Raw genomic sequence first — 16,418 nt, 5'->3', positions numbered from 1 at the left:
ACAAAAAGAATGAGAAATTATTATTTTATTATTATTATGTAACACATTTCATTTCAGAAACCATATCTAGGCAATTTAGGAGAATGACTTTTTGACTTCTAGGGAAGGATAATCAATTGCAAATGATGTACCCAATGCCTATCATTGCCCTCAGGATAACATATTAGGTTCTCTCACCTTTACATACTCTGAACCACTTCTTTCGTGGACCACCTTCCCCTTCCCCCCACCCCAAAGCTCCCATTATTTATCTCTGACCTTTCCTGTGGTATTTATAGTTAAAGGAAATAGTCAGAGGATTAGGACTATAAATTTAAAATACACCCATTTTGTTGCAATGCTTTGGTTTCTTGATTACATCTCCTTGCTTTGTATCTGTGCTGTTTGGGGCTTTACATTTGTTTGGACTGAATCTCCCTTTGTTGCCTGCAGCTTTCACTGCTCAAATCTTTCCAGGTCACTTGGCAGTTCAGTTTGGTTCCTCCTATGTGTTTTGGTTAGATCTCCTATTCAAATCTGATAACAGCTGGCAAAGATAGATATAGAGTAGCCAGGCAAGATGCAGAGAGGCATTTGGTTTGTTGATTTTTTTAAAAGGTTTAATTGGCAGAAGTAACTCTATAGGATCCAAACTTTCTGGGCGGGCTACATCTAGCAGGATATATCAGTGTTACGAGGCAGAGACAGCTCCAAGTGCCACCCGTATGTGTTCTGCAGACCACAGTTTGAGAACCACTTCATTAGAATCTATGTAAGGATGACTGGCTGAGAGGGAAATTTCCTTGCTAGCCCAAGAGGGAGGAAAGAAGTCGTCACATGCACACACACATCTTCTTTGTGTCAGCCAGTGCGACAGACCAATGGCTCTGTTTTTCTGATCAATGGCATCTCGGTCTGTAACCATGGAGATTGCCATGGATTGGTGCCACCCTTTTTGAAGGGAATCATTCTTGCAGACCTAGCAATATGGGCTGTGATTGAGAGGGGCTCTGCCCTTTCATTACTATAATGTCTGTGTAGCTAGAAAATGACTGTATGAAATTATTTGTGTAGTTGCATAGATAGTTTTAAACTTTTTTTTATATACATAAACTTAGCACCTTTACAGATGGCAATTCCATGTGTATAATTACACAAGGAGACCCAAATATTTTCCTGAAGGTCAATATAGAAATAAGTGGATAAATATCTAGCTTATCCCTAAAACAATATGGAAAATACAATGTAAATCCATGCAAATCCATCAATAATTATGGTACGGTTACTTACTACAGTGCAAGTTACAGTCTAGAGCCGTCACACTGTAATTCAACATTCTGGCACACTGAACTGAAAACTGATGTCGCTCTTTTGTTTTGTAGACTCAATGCACATAGAAGATGTTGAAGCAGTTCAGAAACTTCAAGATGTCTTACATGAGGCTCTACAGGATTACGAGGCTGGGCAGCATATGGAAGACCCACGCCGAGCTGGCAAGATGCTGATGACTCTCCCACTTCTGAGGCAAACCTCCACTAAGGCCGTGCAGCATTTCTACAACATCAAACTGGAAGGCAAAGTCCCCATGCACAAACTTTTTTTGGAAATGCTGGAGGCCAAGGTCTGACTAAAGCATCATGGGCCTTCCCATCATGCTCATTGAAAAAAAGGGAAAATAAACAGGATAATAATGGCAAAGAAACTTAGTGTTTAATTAAGGAAAAAAATGACTGCACTGATATTTAGCAGCAAGACTGTGAAGCAGCTTTCAACTCTTTTTTTCTGTGTCTATCTGATGCAGTTTTCCTTTTTCCTTTTCTCTGTTTTCCTTTTCTGTTCTTTTATTTCTTCCTTTTCCTTTTTTTCCCCCTTTGCTGCTGAACTTTTTAAAAGAGGTCTCTAATTGAAGAGAGATGGAAGCCAGGCCTGCCAAAGGATGGAAATCCATAATATGGATGCCAGTGAACTTATTATGAACTATAATGTCCCCAGTGACAAAGGAATCAAAGAAAGAACCATCATACCTTGCAGTACAGTACAACACGACGAACTGACTGAATGCAGTATTAGATTTCATAGGAGCAGTCTCTAATTAGACAACTAAGCAACGATGCATCGGCTGCTTCTTATCATTGCATTTTCCATCTAGATCAGTTACAGCCATTTGATTCCTTAATTGTTTTTTCAAGTCTTCCAGATATTTCTTAGGTTAGCTACAATGTAACTTTTTCAGGGAATAGTTTAAGCTTTATTCATTCATGCAATACTAAAGAGAGAGAAAAAATACTGCATTTTTGTGCTGGCTTGAACAATGATGAACAATAATGAAGGACAAATGAATCCTGAAGGAAGATTTTTTTAAATGTTTTGTTTCTTCTTACTAATGGAGATTTTTTTGTACCAGCTTTACCACTTTTCAGCCATTTATTAATGTGGGAATTTATCTTACTAAAGCAATAGTTGAAGGGAAGGTGCATATTATCACGGATGCAATTTATGTTGTGTGCCAGTCTGGTCCAAAACATCCAGTTTCTTAACATGAGCTCCAGTTTCTAACTAAATGTTCACTGACACAAAGGATTAGATTACACCTACAATATATCTGAGTAGTCTAATGTCAAGTACAAATCTATAAAGATGGTAAGAGAACGTGACTGTATAAATGTACAGTTGCTACATGATTTCTAACTGATTCAGTTGTAAATGAATGAGATACTGCCTGTTACTTGCAAAATTATAACATTCTCACACAAAGATCTGTGAACCAATACTAGCTTAGAGGCAATACGGCAAATGCCAATGTTTGCAAAATTAAGAAATCAGAGTAGTAGACTTCTGACCAAATTCAAGAATTTAACACTTCTACACTTTATTAATTTAGACTTTATTTTGTAAATTGCAATTTTTAACAAGTAGCTAAATCAATATATGTGCTTTTCAACCAGTATTGTCACAGCATGAAAGTCAGTCAGTTTCAAGACTGTTAAGAGGTGTAATCTAATGTATAAGCCAATTAGATGCCCCCAGAAAACTACAGTCGCTAAATAACCAATAAACAATAACCTCCATCAAATGCTATACCAATGTACCAGTGTTAGTAGCTGCTCCCTGTACTATGTGAACATCCTTATTCTATGTACACAGATGTAATTAAAATTGTAATCCTAACAAACAAAAGAAATGTAGTTCAGCTTTTCAGTGTTTCATGTTTGCTGTGCTTTTCTGAATTTTTATGTTGCATTCAAAGACTGTTGTCTTGTTCTTCTTGTGGTGTTTGGATTCTTGTGGTGTGTGCTTATAGACACAGGGTAGAATTAGAGACAATATTGGATGTACAATTCCTCAGGAGAATACAGTAGTATATTCTATTCCTTACTGGTAATTAGGTTCTTCCTAGTAATAATTAAGAGATCAAAACTCCAAACAAGTACTCATTATGAACAGATACACATTGAAATCATAATATTTTCAAAACAAGGGATAATTTCTGTAATAGTTTATTATAGAATACCAATGTATAGCTTAGAAATAAAACTTTGAATATTTCAAGATTATAGATAAGTCTAATTTTTAAATGCTGTAAATATAGCTTTTATTCAGTCATCTCTCAGATGTTGTTATTAACTCGCTCTGTGTTGTTGCAAAACTTTTTTGGTGCGGACAAGTTTCCAAAACTATTGCTACTTTGTGTGCTTTAAACAAATACAGTAGGCTGATGGTGCATCAGCCTTGTGCTAGAAAATACTGTGTATCTATCATTAGCTATATGGGACTATATTGTAGATTGTGTTTTCTCAGTAGAGAAGTGACTGTAGTGTGATTCTAGATAAATCATCATTAGCAATTCATTCAGATGGTCAATAACTTGAAATTTATAGCTGTGATAGGAGTTCAGAAATTGGCACATCCCTTTTAAAAATGACAAAAAAAAAAATACAACTCCTGGGAAAAAAGGTGCTGATTCTATAAGATTATTTATATATGTAAGAGTGCAAAAATAAAAAAGTTTATTTTCCAGATAGTTTGTGCAGGGTTTAAGTTACTACTGTTCAATTACAGTATATATATATATAAATATATAATATAAATATTGTTTTTGCTGTATCACATTAAAGAACTTGGGCTTCAGGGTCAAAAGCCAATCAACTACAATACAAAAACACACAAAAAATGGAGATGTGTTAAAGGCACACGGTGCAAACATTAGTTTTCATTTTTAGTAATTTTTTAGAGCTGCAAAAGAACAAGTATCTCAAGACTGTAAAAACTTTAACCGAAATATGGCTAAAAGAACTGCAGAGGCTTTATAATAATGTTCATCCTAAACCTAGCTGGAGGAGAGTTCTTTCAAGACCACTTACTTAATGTGAAGTGTTGGGAAAATTTCAAAAGGTGTCTGTTTAGCCATAATGATTTAATTTCTATTTTTTGCTTCATTTTTTTATTTTTTTCTTATTTAAAGCAATATGATTGTGTGACTCCCAGAAGTTACACATTTGTTTCAATCAGATCAGATTGTTGTATTTATTCCACTATTTTGCATTTAAATGATAACATAAAAAAGATATAAAAAATTAAAACTGCTATTTTTCTTATAGAAGAGAAAATGGGTGTTGGTGATTGTATTTTAATTATTTAAGCGTCTCTGTTTACCTGCCTAGGAAAACATTTTATGGCAATCGTATCGTGCAAAGATCGCAAAAGGACAAAAAAAATTAAACTGCTTATAATAATCCAGGAGTTGCATAATAGCCAGTAGTAAAATAACCATGTCAATAGCTGTAGATGGGCTTCACATCTGTAAAGCAATCAACTGTATATTTTTGTGATGTGTATCATACCGTGTGCTCCAACCAATGTCCATTTGTGTAAATGTATTTATTTTATATTGTATATATTGTTAAATGCAAAAAGGAGATATGATTCTGTAACTCCAATCAGTTCAGATGTGTAACTCAAATTATTATGCCTTTCAGGATGATGGTAGAGCAATATTAAACAAGCTTCCACTTTTGATTGCTTTTATTTTATTTTTTGTGTTGTGGTTTTGTTTTTTTGTTTTTCGTTTTTGTTATAAGAGGGAAACAAATCAATAAGCATTACCTTTTGTTACTTCCATTCAAAGAGTAGCAAGCATTATCCCTTTTCCCTTAAAGTAGAGTACAAGCATAAATAAATGCTATATAAAGCCTTGTCAAAATGAATTCCAGTGTGGTACAAGACATTTTGCATACTCTTAAATATGCAAAATGTCTCATAGCACATTAGAATTCATTCTGACAAGCCTTTATATAGCACTTATTTAATCTTAAAGCATCTCCCCATCAACCTGCATTACTCAAAAATCATTGCCTCTCTGTCAATGTCATAAAAGAAAACTTTCCCACTATTTTAAGATCATATTAATACCATCTAGAAGCACTTATTTGATTTCTCCATCAACAACTAAATCCATCATTCATTTCCTATGGATGGGGGACTCCTTTTACATGTTCTGGGTTTGTTTGTTTGTTTGTTTGTTTGTTTAAAAAATATATTATTTGAACCAGCTTTTATGAATGGAAGTAAATAGTCATGGGAGCAATAATATAGATTAGCGTTAATAAAGAGCTCTGATAAGTCTTCAAGATCCAAAGGGGTTAAACAGCTTGGTTTAAAACTGACAGTAAATAGCCTCTCAGCCTTTTACAGTCTGAAAGGTTATAGCCCTTATTGCACAGGGTCAACCTGTGTTTCCTGTGGACCCTTCTGGAGCCATCACAGAAGTGCTAATGTGTGCTTTTCTTGCTTTTTAGCCTATCTTCTTGATAGTATTTTGTCATTGTATGTGCCCAACATATTTCTCACCTTCAGTGCTGGCCATTCTCTGGAGACTTTGGCTGATGACACAAAGGCTACTAAACTGAATGGTATTCAGGGACAAGAATTGTTTCAGCCATTAAGACAAGCTATCAGGATAGCTCTTGGTATTTTTGTATTGTGCAATCTTTTAAGAAGTAATATGCCATTGAAAGACATGGGAAGGGGGAAATGGTACCTTCTACATTTTAACAATTCTAGGAAATTTCTCCTTGAATAAAGGAATGACAGAAAGAAATCAAAATATTTTTAAGGGTGACCCAGTATATAAAACTTTTCCTGGTTTGGCTTTTATTATTTTATTGTTTAGTTATTACACACTTCAGGAGTATAATGCATCATCACAGCCTAAAATGGAGAGAAGCACTGTTTATAAAATATCACTCTAAAAAAATCAAAGCGAACTGTAATTTGCCATGTGTAAACAACATGCCACTCTCAGACTTGCAGATGCTCCAGATTTGAACAAAATTTAATTGTATCTATTCATTGGCTTGAAATATTTGACTGTGAACATTTCCACATACAATTATAATCATAATTAGCACTTCTATACCCCCTTTCAGCTAAGGATCTCAGAACACTTCACAAGCATTGATCAAACCTCACACTTTCCCGGAAAGGGGAAAAATGGGGTATATACCTTTCAGAGACCATTTCACACAACTGAAATGCAGCCACTTCTGGGGTGCACCATGGCAAACATTTAACAGCAAATAACAACATTACACAGCAGTTTAGTTGAGGAAGTGGACAGCTATCCAATTGAAATATTTTAAGTAGGCAGAAATATTTTTGTAAGTACCCATGGGGAAATTGGCCAAGACGTATTAACAACTCTTAACTATGAAAATAGCCCCTGGAAGTTTTCAGAGGAAAAGTGGTCAGGATCTTGGTTTTTAAATCTCATCCAACAGGTGTTATCTCCACCAGCACAGTATCCACTGCTAAAATGCAAAGGGTTCAGTACCAATTCTGGAGAAAAAAAAAATGCTACTATCAAGTACACTACTGAATGACGCTCTATTTCTGATAGCATCTTGGTTTTCCTTGGAAACTCCCCTCCAAGTAATAGGCTACCTCTTCTTAGCTTTTTATGATCTCATGGATTCACAGTACAAGGTGATATGGAACACCACCAAATAAGTAGCCTATAGTCTCTCTAGATGATCCTTCTGTACAAAAGAAAATCATGTAACCATCAATAGTTACATTATACATGGACTTGTGTATATGTTTGTTTAGTATATGGTACTATTGTTATGGAAATACTAGTACCGATTAAATAGATGTAGGAAAAGAATGGCTTCCTAAAGATAACAAACATAAGGAAATATGGTGTAGATAGGGACAAAAATACATGATGCATAAATCTTCTTTTTAGGTGCTACCCAGATGTCTCTTCTGGTAATGCCCCATATAAGATATTTTCTTACAGGCTTTTGCTGCAGAATATCAAACCACTCCTTAATTTTTCACTTACCCTGTATTGGCTCTTCAGACTAAACTAAAGAATGGCACAATTTTAATCTGTTCTCTGAATTCTAAATCAATTTTTGACTACCCCTGTTTATTTTCCTTATCAGCTTTTTCACTTGCACCTTTACTTTACTTTGCATTAGGTCTCTCTAGTGTATTGTAGTTCTCTTTGATTTCACATGGCTCTTTGTTAATTACTATATCCTTGTTATATAGTCTGGCTGCAGTAGCTACATCACATAGCCTGTGTTTTTTCCTGTCTGATAAGATGTTGATTTTATGTGTCCAGAATACCTCTCCTCTAACATATTCTACAAACTTTCTCCTCTCATTTGCTACAGAAATGTAAATGTAGAAAATGACATTGGTAGATTTGTTTGCCTTTTTAAAATTTTATTCACAAGCATTTAAAGTGTTTATAGGTGGATTGATATATTTTGGTCATGCTAATAGTTGTCTTTGTTAAGATTTCTGCCCATTCTTTCCTAGCATTCAAATTCCGAAGCCTAGTTTCTTACAATGTTAATATAAAAAAGCAAGTAGCGGTAGATTGATTACACACAGCATCTTATTATTAAGCAGAACAGAAAAGAAGGGCATTTCAAAATATAATCCTCCTTTCCCAGGAGTATTTGTCTTGTTCTCCATGAAGTTAAAGGTCTGAAATAATGTGCCCATCAGGAGCTCAATGTTGCATGTCCATGCCAGTTGGTCCAAGGGCTTGTTATGATGGTAATGACCTGCTGAAACGTGAGCTTTGATGGCAACAATACAATTGCTACCAGCTCACCCGCTGGGAGAAATATTTTATTATTGTCAAATGCCCTCCACAGAGATTTGTTTTGCCTGTTCCTGTTTAAATTAAATTCAGAGCCGAACTGCATTATTATTTCTCTGGAGTATATTTGAAATAAACAACTAGTCTTCAAATTTAGGATTCCTGGCTAGTTTAAATTTTCTTATTAGCAGAAAAATTACAAGAGGTGACAACATAGCTGCAGGAATATGATTATGGCAGCTGTACAAGAGATTTACACACTGAGCACATGGCCTAAAAGCACAAGAACTCCCTTCTACTTTACAGATGCCAGCCAAATTAATAATTAACTGTGTCATAAACTCTGCAGTCTCAAAGAATGATGTCCAATAGGAACAATGCTTTTCTGTGTCTTACTATAGGAATTTTGTCACAAGATTAAGTGGAAGATCTTCACAGGGCGTGTTACTCAAATGTAAAAATCAGACTAAGAAACCAGTATTTGCCACTCCATACCATAGCAGCTCAGTGAGTGACAGCATAATTTCTGAGACCTGAAGAAGAGCTCAGTGTAGCTCAAGAGATTGTCTCTTTCACCAATATTAGGGGGTCCAAAAAAAGATATTACCTCAGCCACCCTGTGTCTCTAATAGCCTGAGACCAACATGGCTACAACACTGCAAACAGCATAATTTCTGAGTCGTTTATTGCTGGCTGCCTGAGGCATAACTGTATCGTTCTGCCAGCCCTGACTCACTGTGAGTTTTGCTATAGATTAAATGGGCCAAGTTATCCACTCCATGGACTAAACTCACATACAGGAAACTCTGAGTTCCCACTCTTGGATTTTAATTCAATATTCTTCTACTGGGAAGTGGAGTTCCCATGCACACCTATGGAACTGCTCAAGGGATTGATGGCACTAAAATGTGCAAATGTCTGAGAATTTAGGACATTAGTCAATGACACAGGGCACCATACCGTATCCTGACTCCATGGCACCACAGTGTGGTAGCTGCCAGCAATTCTTCTGCCAGTGGAGTGTCTACATTGCAAAAACGTTCTTGCATCAGCTAACTTGTGTTAAAGTAGTAGGGGGAGACATGGTAGCTCGGGTTAGCAGCTCATGGTCAACCCCAGGCTTCTCTATAGGTTTTAATGTTTGCTGCTAACCGGTGTTAAAAACCAGGTTGATGGCTCTTCCCTGTGGTTTTATCTGAGTTAGCTAACCTGAGCTAAGAACACACGGTCTTGCATGATATTCTTATCAATAAACTAGGCAAATACAACTTAGATGGGGCTACTATAAGGTGGGTGCATAACTGGCTGGATAACCATACTCAGAGAGTAGTTATTAATGGTTCCCAATCCTGCTGGAAAGGTGTAACAAGTGGGGTTCTGCAGGGGTCTGTTTTAGGACCGTCTCTGTTCAATATCTTCATTAACGACTTAGATATTGGCGTAGAAAGTAAGCTTATTAAGTTTGCAGATAATACCAAACTGGGAGGGATTGCAACTGCTTTGGAGGATAGGGTCATAATTCAAAATGATCTGGACAAATTGGAGAAATGTTCTGAGGTAAACAGGATGAAGTTTAATAAAGACAAATGCAAAGTGCTCCATTTAGGAAGGAACAGCCAGTTTCACACATACAGATTGGGAAGAGACTGTCTAGGAAGGAGTATGGCAGAAAGGGATCTAGGGGTTATAGTGCACCATAAGCTAAATATGAGTCAACAGTGTAATGCTGTTGCAAAAAAAGCAAACATGATTCTGGGATGTATTAACAGGTGTGTTGTGAGCAAGTCACGAGAAGTCATTCTTCCGCTCTACTCTGCGCTGGTTAGGCCTCAACTGGAGTATCGTGTTCAGTTCTGGGCACCGCATTTCAAGAAAGATGTGGAGAAATTGGAGAGGGTCCAGAGAAGAGGAGCAAGAATGATTAAAGGTCTTGAGAACATGACCTATGAAGGAAGGCTGAAAGAATTGGGTTTGTTTAGTTTGGAAAAGAAAAGACTGAGAGGGGACATGATAGCAGTTTTCAGGTATCTAAAAGGGTGTCATGGGGAGGGAGAAAACTTGTTCATCTTAGCCTCTAAGGATAGAATAAGAAGCAATGGGCTTAAACTGCAGCAAGGGAGGTTTAGGTTGGACATTAGGAAAAAGTTCCTGTCAGGGCGGTTAAACACTGGAATCAATTGCCTTGGGAGGTGGAATCTCCATCTCTGGAGATATTTAAGAGTAGGTTAGATAAATGTCTATCTGAGATAGTCTAGACAGTATTTGGTCCTGCCATGAGGGCAGGGGACTGGACTGGATAACCTCTTGTGGTCCCTTCTAGTCCTAGAATCTATGAAACACGCAGGGGTTTTTTTGTTTTTGTTTTTTGGCAGAGTAGTCATACGCTGAGTCAGGGCTGTTAGATTCAGGTCATGTAATTCTAGAGTGTTTGGAGAGGCAGGAGTTTAGTGCTACAGTGAGCCACTCCTTCCCCAGCACTGCCCTGCTGGAGTCCCAACAGCACATCTTGCTTGCAGTGGGAATCCCCCTGTCTCATAGTGAGTGACTATACCAGACACACACACCCCTCTCCCTTCCATAACTGGAGGGATTTTCTGTTCCATTTTGCTTCCCTCTGCTCTGAATAGGGGCCCAATAGCATGTGATTTATTGTTCTTTTCTGAATAATTTTCCTAGTAAACTCTCATTAGTTTTATTAGTAAAATTACAACTCTCAGCCTCTGCACAGTGTTAGCAGGGAGCTAACAGCAGTCACGGAGTAGTCTGTATAAATAAGGTTTCCTAATAATGACTATTTGCATAGTTTGCATTTACTGAGCACCTTTTGTCCAAAGAAGTCAATGGGCGGGGAGGGGGAGGAGGCGTGTTGTTATTTTGATTTGCTAGATGGGTAAAGAGAGGCATTGGAACGTTAAGTGCCCTGCTCGTAATCATACCGCAAGTCAATGGCTGAGTCAGGCCAGAACCCAGCTATCTGATGCCCAGTTGTGCAATCTAAGCATTAGCTTACAATGTCTGTACCATATACAAATGCTGAACCTCTAGTACATGCACTGCACATCTCCGAAAATGTGACCCCCACACCGTTTAGTGGTCCAGGTCTGGAAAGGACAGACCAGCTACCATTGTTCAGGTTGACTTTTCAGAGAAAGTGAACAAGGGTGATTGAAAGGGGTTAAAAGGAAAATATTTTTGTAGGGCAAGAGAATTAAAATCACACTCCTAACACTCTCCAGCTCAATCTACCATGCTCTAGCTAATTTCACAGCTTCACTGGGAATGTCCACAAGGTGAGGGACTGTCAGTAAAAGGAAGTCAATAAGGAGGACACACTTCTGGTATGTGGCCTCCAAGGACTTGCAAAAGTGCCAGTTTAACTTTGAGCCTTTAGGAATCATAGTTTCTCCCCTCCTCATCCCATTCCCCGAGCCCATGTTACTTCGAGGGGAGACTCTGTGTAACAGACGGATGAGCTTTTGAGTGACAATTATCCACTGAGCCCACCCTCCTGCCACCCAGACACATTATTTCCCAGCACCCTCACTTCCATATTCTCCAGAGCCCCGTAACATAATTCGAGCTACCCACGGCACTGGGAAGAGAACGGGCGGGGTCACTACATGTTTCCCCCGCCCCCATCTGAACATGCGCTGCATAATTTGTCCCTTAGAGTTCAGTTATTTAAAACCTCTCGATTAGTAAATTGTATTGGACACACCTGAGCTTGAGTTACTGCTCAGTAATACACATGGCACAGCCTCCTAGAAGTTGGGTTGTAGCCGATAAGTGCCTGTATGTTCCTCCCTGCTTCATTCCCCATCCCCAGTCAAATACTGAACCAGTTTGCACGGAATGCTAATGATTAGCCATTAAACACCACCATTTAATTATTTTGTAGCGACTATGTTTTGACCCACTTATAAAAGCTGCTATAAGCACAAATGATTTTTTCCCTCCACCCCACAATAGGGAGTTGCTTTCTGTTGCCATTAAGAACCTGCGCTTAGCAAGAAACAAAACCAAAAAAGTGTGTAGCTACTTCCTATGAAAGATTTTAATGATGGGGTTCCCTAGACAGGTTAGGGCCCCAACCCTGGCCTGTGCTGAGGTCTTCCTATGAGGTACTGAGTACCCTCAGCGCCCACTGACCTTAACAGGAGCTGGAGCTGCTGAGCACCGTGCACCATTCAGCACCTAAGGGTCTTGGGCCCATGCCAGCCTTACCAAAGTGCCGGAAAGCGGTCGTGCTGGGACTAATTGAAGAGTTCCTACTGCTTATAGCTGTGCTCAGGCTACCAGACCATGCCTCTCTGGTGATTTAGAAAAAAATGACCAGCGCAGAGGCATAAGTGTGTAAGCAGAACTGGCACTAGCGAAGTGCTGGAATAGAGGTGATGTGTGTAACTACGATGCAAGTAGCAGGGAAAGGCTGATACAAATGCTCTAAGGCTAGGTCTACACTACCCGCCTGAATCGGTGGGTAGGAATCGACCTCTCGGGGATCGATTTATCGCGTCCCATTGGGACGCGGCAATCGATCCCCGAATCGACGCTCTTACTCCACCAGCGGAGGTGGGAGTAAGCGCCGTCGACGGGAAGCCGCAGAGGTCGATTTTGCCGCCGTCCTCACAGCGGGGTAAGTCGGCTGCGATACGTCGAATTCAGCTACGCTATTCACGTAGCTGAATTTGCGTATCTTAAATCGACTCCCCCCTGTAGTGTAGATGTAGCCTAATCTCTGCCCCTACCTGGGGCGCTGCCATCTACAGCAGTCTCACTTGACGCTCTAAAACCAGCCCTTGTTAACAAAGGCAGTACAGGGACAGGCATCTGATAAAAATCTGACACAGTCTTGTTTCATGGCAAACGTACAACTTTAGAGATGGGATTAGTGCAAACCTACAGTGTGTGTTTTCAGTTGAGACTGGTTGAACCCCTTCACTGCTGCCTGTCACTGCAAGCCCTCTGAGGCAGAATTGCTTGTTAATGGTTTCTGAAGCAGGAGGGCCAGATTCGCTCATATAGCTGAGTTGTGACTTGTAGTTTTAAGACACCTTTGCTTTTCCTTAATCCCAAGGCAACTGTGTTGGCCCAGTCCTCAGAATCTGAACACCTGTGGCACTTGGCTGTCATGCCAGCAGATTGGGGATCAGCCACATGCAACAGCAGTTTGATGGAGCCACTTTGCCCTCCACATGAGGCGCACAGGAGCAGCGTGCTACACTAGCCCTGTGCGCTTGGGAAGCCTCCTCAAGTAGCTCTTTCAGATGAGTTTACATCTACATTGTGCCACAGGACCAGCCCAAAGCAACCCTAGAGAGGCCAGTGATTAAGCCCAGCGTGTTTTCTAATGATTAAAGAAGGAGCTAGGGAGCCAAGATTACTGATATGTATTCTCTCCTCTGCCCTTGCCTAGCGGTGTTATCACTTAGTGTCTCTTTATTCTAGCTTGCCCATTTATAAACTGGAGATAAATGGGGAAAAAAAACGTGTCTCTGTTTCCTTTTGCCCCATGTATTGATGCCCACTGGGGTTATTGCCTTCGGGAAACAGGAAAAGCAATGCCATGCCTGGCGGAGGCATAAGCATATAAGCAGGAAGCAACTATCAAGGACTGTCAACCTGTGAATGAGCTATAGAGTCACAGAATAGTCAAAAACCATTGTAGCAACTTTATGTGTTATATGTATGGCCCTACCGAATTCACAGTCCATTTTGGTCAATTTCATGGTCATAGGATTTAAAAAATCATAAATTTCATGATTTCAGCTATTTAAATCTGAAATTTCACAGTGTAGTAACTGTAGGGATCCTGACCCAAAAAGGAGTTGTGTGGGGTGGGGTCAGAAGGCTATTGTAGGGTAGGGTAGGGGTTGTGGTACCCTTACTTCTGCATTGCTGCTGGCGGCGGCGCTGCCTTCAGAGCTGGGCTGCTGGAGAGTGGCAGCTGCTGGCCAGGAGCACAGCTATGAAGGCAGCGCCGCCACCAGCAGCAGCACAGGAGTACGGATGGCATGGTGTGGTATTGCCACCCTTACTTCTGCACTGCTGCTGCTCTCCAGCCACCCAGCTCTGAAGGTAGCATAGAAGTAAGGGTACCAATACCGCAACTCCCTTATAAAATAACCTTGTGACCCCCCCCCCCCCCGCAACTCCTTTTTGGATCAGGACCCCCCAGTTTGAGAAACGCTGGTCTCCCCCATGAAATCTGTACAGTAAAGGGTAAAAGCACACAAAAGACCAGATTTCATGCGGGAAACCAGATTTCATGGCCTGTGATACATTTTTCATGGCCATGAATTTGGTAGGGCCCTTCATTTATATCATATCCTCAGAGTATGGTAGCAAAGAATGCTGGCTTTGATATGTCTGAGATAGTGAGACGTCTTGCAAATTCATTGTAAGATTGGTTTTGATAATGCTGTGAAAGGTAGATGTGCCTGCAATAAGAGGATTTTATATAGTTACTACACTGAACTTCTTACCACAGTGTAGCCAAGACTCAGAAACCCACTCACAAGGTGACCAGGGAAAAAAGTGTACAATGAAGTATCGGGGGGGGAGGGAGGGGGAGGGCGGGGAGAATCCTGCTCCTCTACAGTAACCAAATGTCTCGCTAAATGACTTGCTGAGCCAGGCTATTCTTATATCTTACATATAAATGGGATCCATCTTTTACCAGAAGATTCAGGAAAAAATTCCAACTTCCAGTGAGAAAAGATTTAAGGTCATCTTCTGTACTTCACACTACAAAACCTTTTCACACGGACAGCGTAACAAAGGGACGTGCAAATCTAACTACAACATGTTTTATAACATGAAGACAATCAGGAGATTTCCAGGTTTTCTTTTTCAGAGCTGTACTGCGTCCTTTACAGCCTGCTTTGGAAAAGGTTGGGGGAAAGAGGCTGATATTGATTGTGTATGAAGATTGAAACTAACTTCTTTCCGTGCCTCCATTTACCTATTAGTGCTTGTTATTGGGAGAGTCTTTGCAAGGTAGTATGCATGTTTGATGCATAAAACATATATACCTTATCCCATTAGTCTGCAGATTGTTATAGTCATACACACACATAGCGATGTACATTTCTGTTTTTCCTGTAAAGACTAATGACCCTCAGGAGTTTAAGCATGTTTCAGTTCACTGGTATAGGTGGGGCTCCTCGTGAATACAAGGGTCTGATGCCCATGTGAATTCAGTTGCAGGTTTGGGACCAAGCTCACTAACATACAAATAGCCCCCAGTATAAAATGCATTTTATAGAGTGGCATTAATGACCTGGAATTTGAGTCCTTCTGACAGGGTGGACTAGGCTCTGAGGCCCCCTGTTGGAGGCCTTGTAGCCCTGCCACACCCGGCCCCAGAAAAGGACAATACAGAGATCCTCCAAGCTGCCTAGAGTGGTTGTTTGGGAAGCAGCCTATCAGGGCCCACCAGGCTAGTATAAGAAGAGCTGCAAGGTCATATGAGTTCAGTTCCTTGCTAGAGCTGGAGGAGAGTGCTCTGGGTTGGTTACTGGGAATCCACCAGGACAAGGTGCTGAGATAAGGGTGAAGAATGTAGTGGAGCTATGGGGAAGTGGCTCAGGGAATTGTAGTAGCAGTATGTTTTGTTTAAAGGGACTTGGTGATGGCTGCTATCTACTGGGTCCATGGGCTGGGACATGGAGTAGAGGGTGGGCCTGGTTCTCCCCACCAGCCACTGGGAAAGTGGCCTGGACTTTGATGCACCATAGAAGGGGAAATGAACTCTTTTAGTGGCCTGGCTGAAGAGCTGTGGCCAGAGAGGTGAAAAGTCCCCAGGGGAGGAGCCCTGAGGGATATGGCTTCACACCAGGGCTGGGACTACTTAAAGAGCAGGGATAATTTAAGATCCCCCAGAAGGGGCTGAGAGACTGTTTGGACTAGGTTAGTGTGATAGGCCCTGCTGGACTGATTGATGAGTGGGCCCCAGGATAGGGCTTCAGATTGAAGGATCTTACAGAGGGTGCAGAATTAGACCCTCCCCCCTGTACTTACATCCCAGAAGACATTTGCTTTGCTTTTATCACACAGACTGCATGTGACTTGCAGAAGGCTGAGTTGCCAAAGACCTACCACAAACAGGTAGGGGGTGTATGTAGGCACACCCTACAGGGGGGGCATGTGAGAGGTGAGTGCACCCCATTATAGTCCTATAGTGGAAGTAGAGAAAATATCTTTATGGCTTATTTTCTTGTTTCTTGAAATCTTTGAGTATAAAGTTTGTTTGATTTACATATTACTTTTCTAAAAACTAGAACTCAACACTGCTCTTCCCAGCTTGGCTTAAAATGCCTTT

At 40.3% G+C, this 16,418-nt stretch overlaps 1 protein-coding gene across 9 annotated transcripts in view; it reads left to right on the top strand.

The window, feature by feature from the left end:
• The window catches only part of ESRRG (estrogen related receptor gamma), a 468,749-nt gene extending 463,754 nt beyond the window's left edge, over window positions 1–4,995 (top strand). For all 9 annotated transcript variants that reach the window (XM_034764592.1, XM_034764593.1, XM_034764591.1 and 6 more), the window contains one exon: window positions 1,362–4,995. In XM_034764592.1, coding sequence (XP_034620483.1) covers window positions 1,362–1,606 — 245 coding nt within the window. In that variant the 3' untranslated portion in view covers window positions 1,607–4,995. The remainder of the gene's footprint in view (window positions 1–1,361) is intronic.
• Window positions 4,996–16,418: the final 11,423 nt, after the last annotated feature.

The sequence above is a fragment of the Trachemys scripta genome, chromosome 3 (genome assembly GCF_013100865.1).
Source record: "Trachemys scripta elegans isolate TJP31775 chromosome 3, CAS_Tse_1.0, whole genome shotgun sequence".
Taxonomy (NCBI): domain Eukaryota; kingdom Metazoa; phylum Chordata; order Testudines; family Emydidae; genus Trachemys; species Trachemys scripta.
This window is presented reverse-complemented; position numbering and strand designations above follow the sequence as displayed.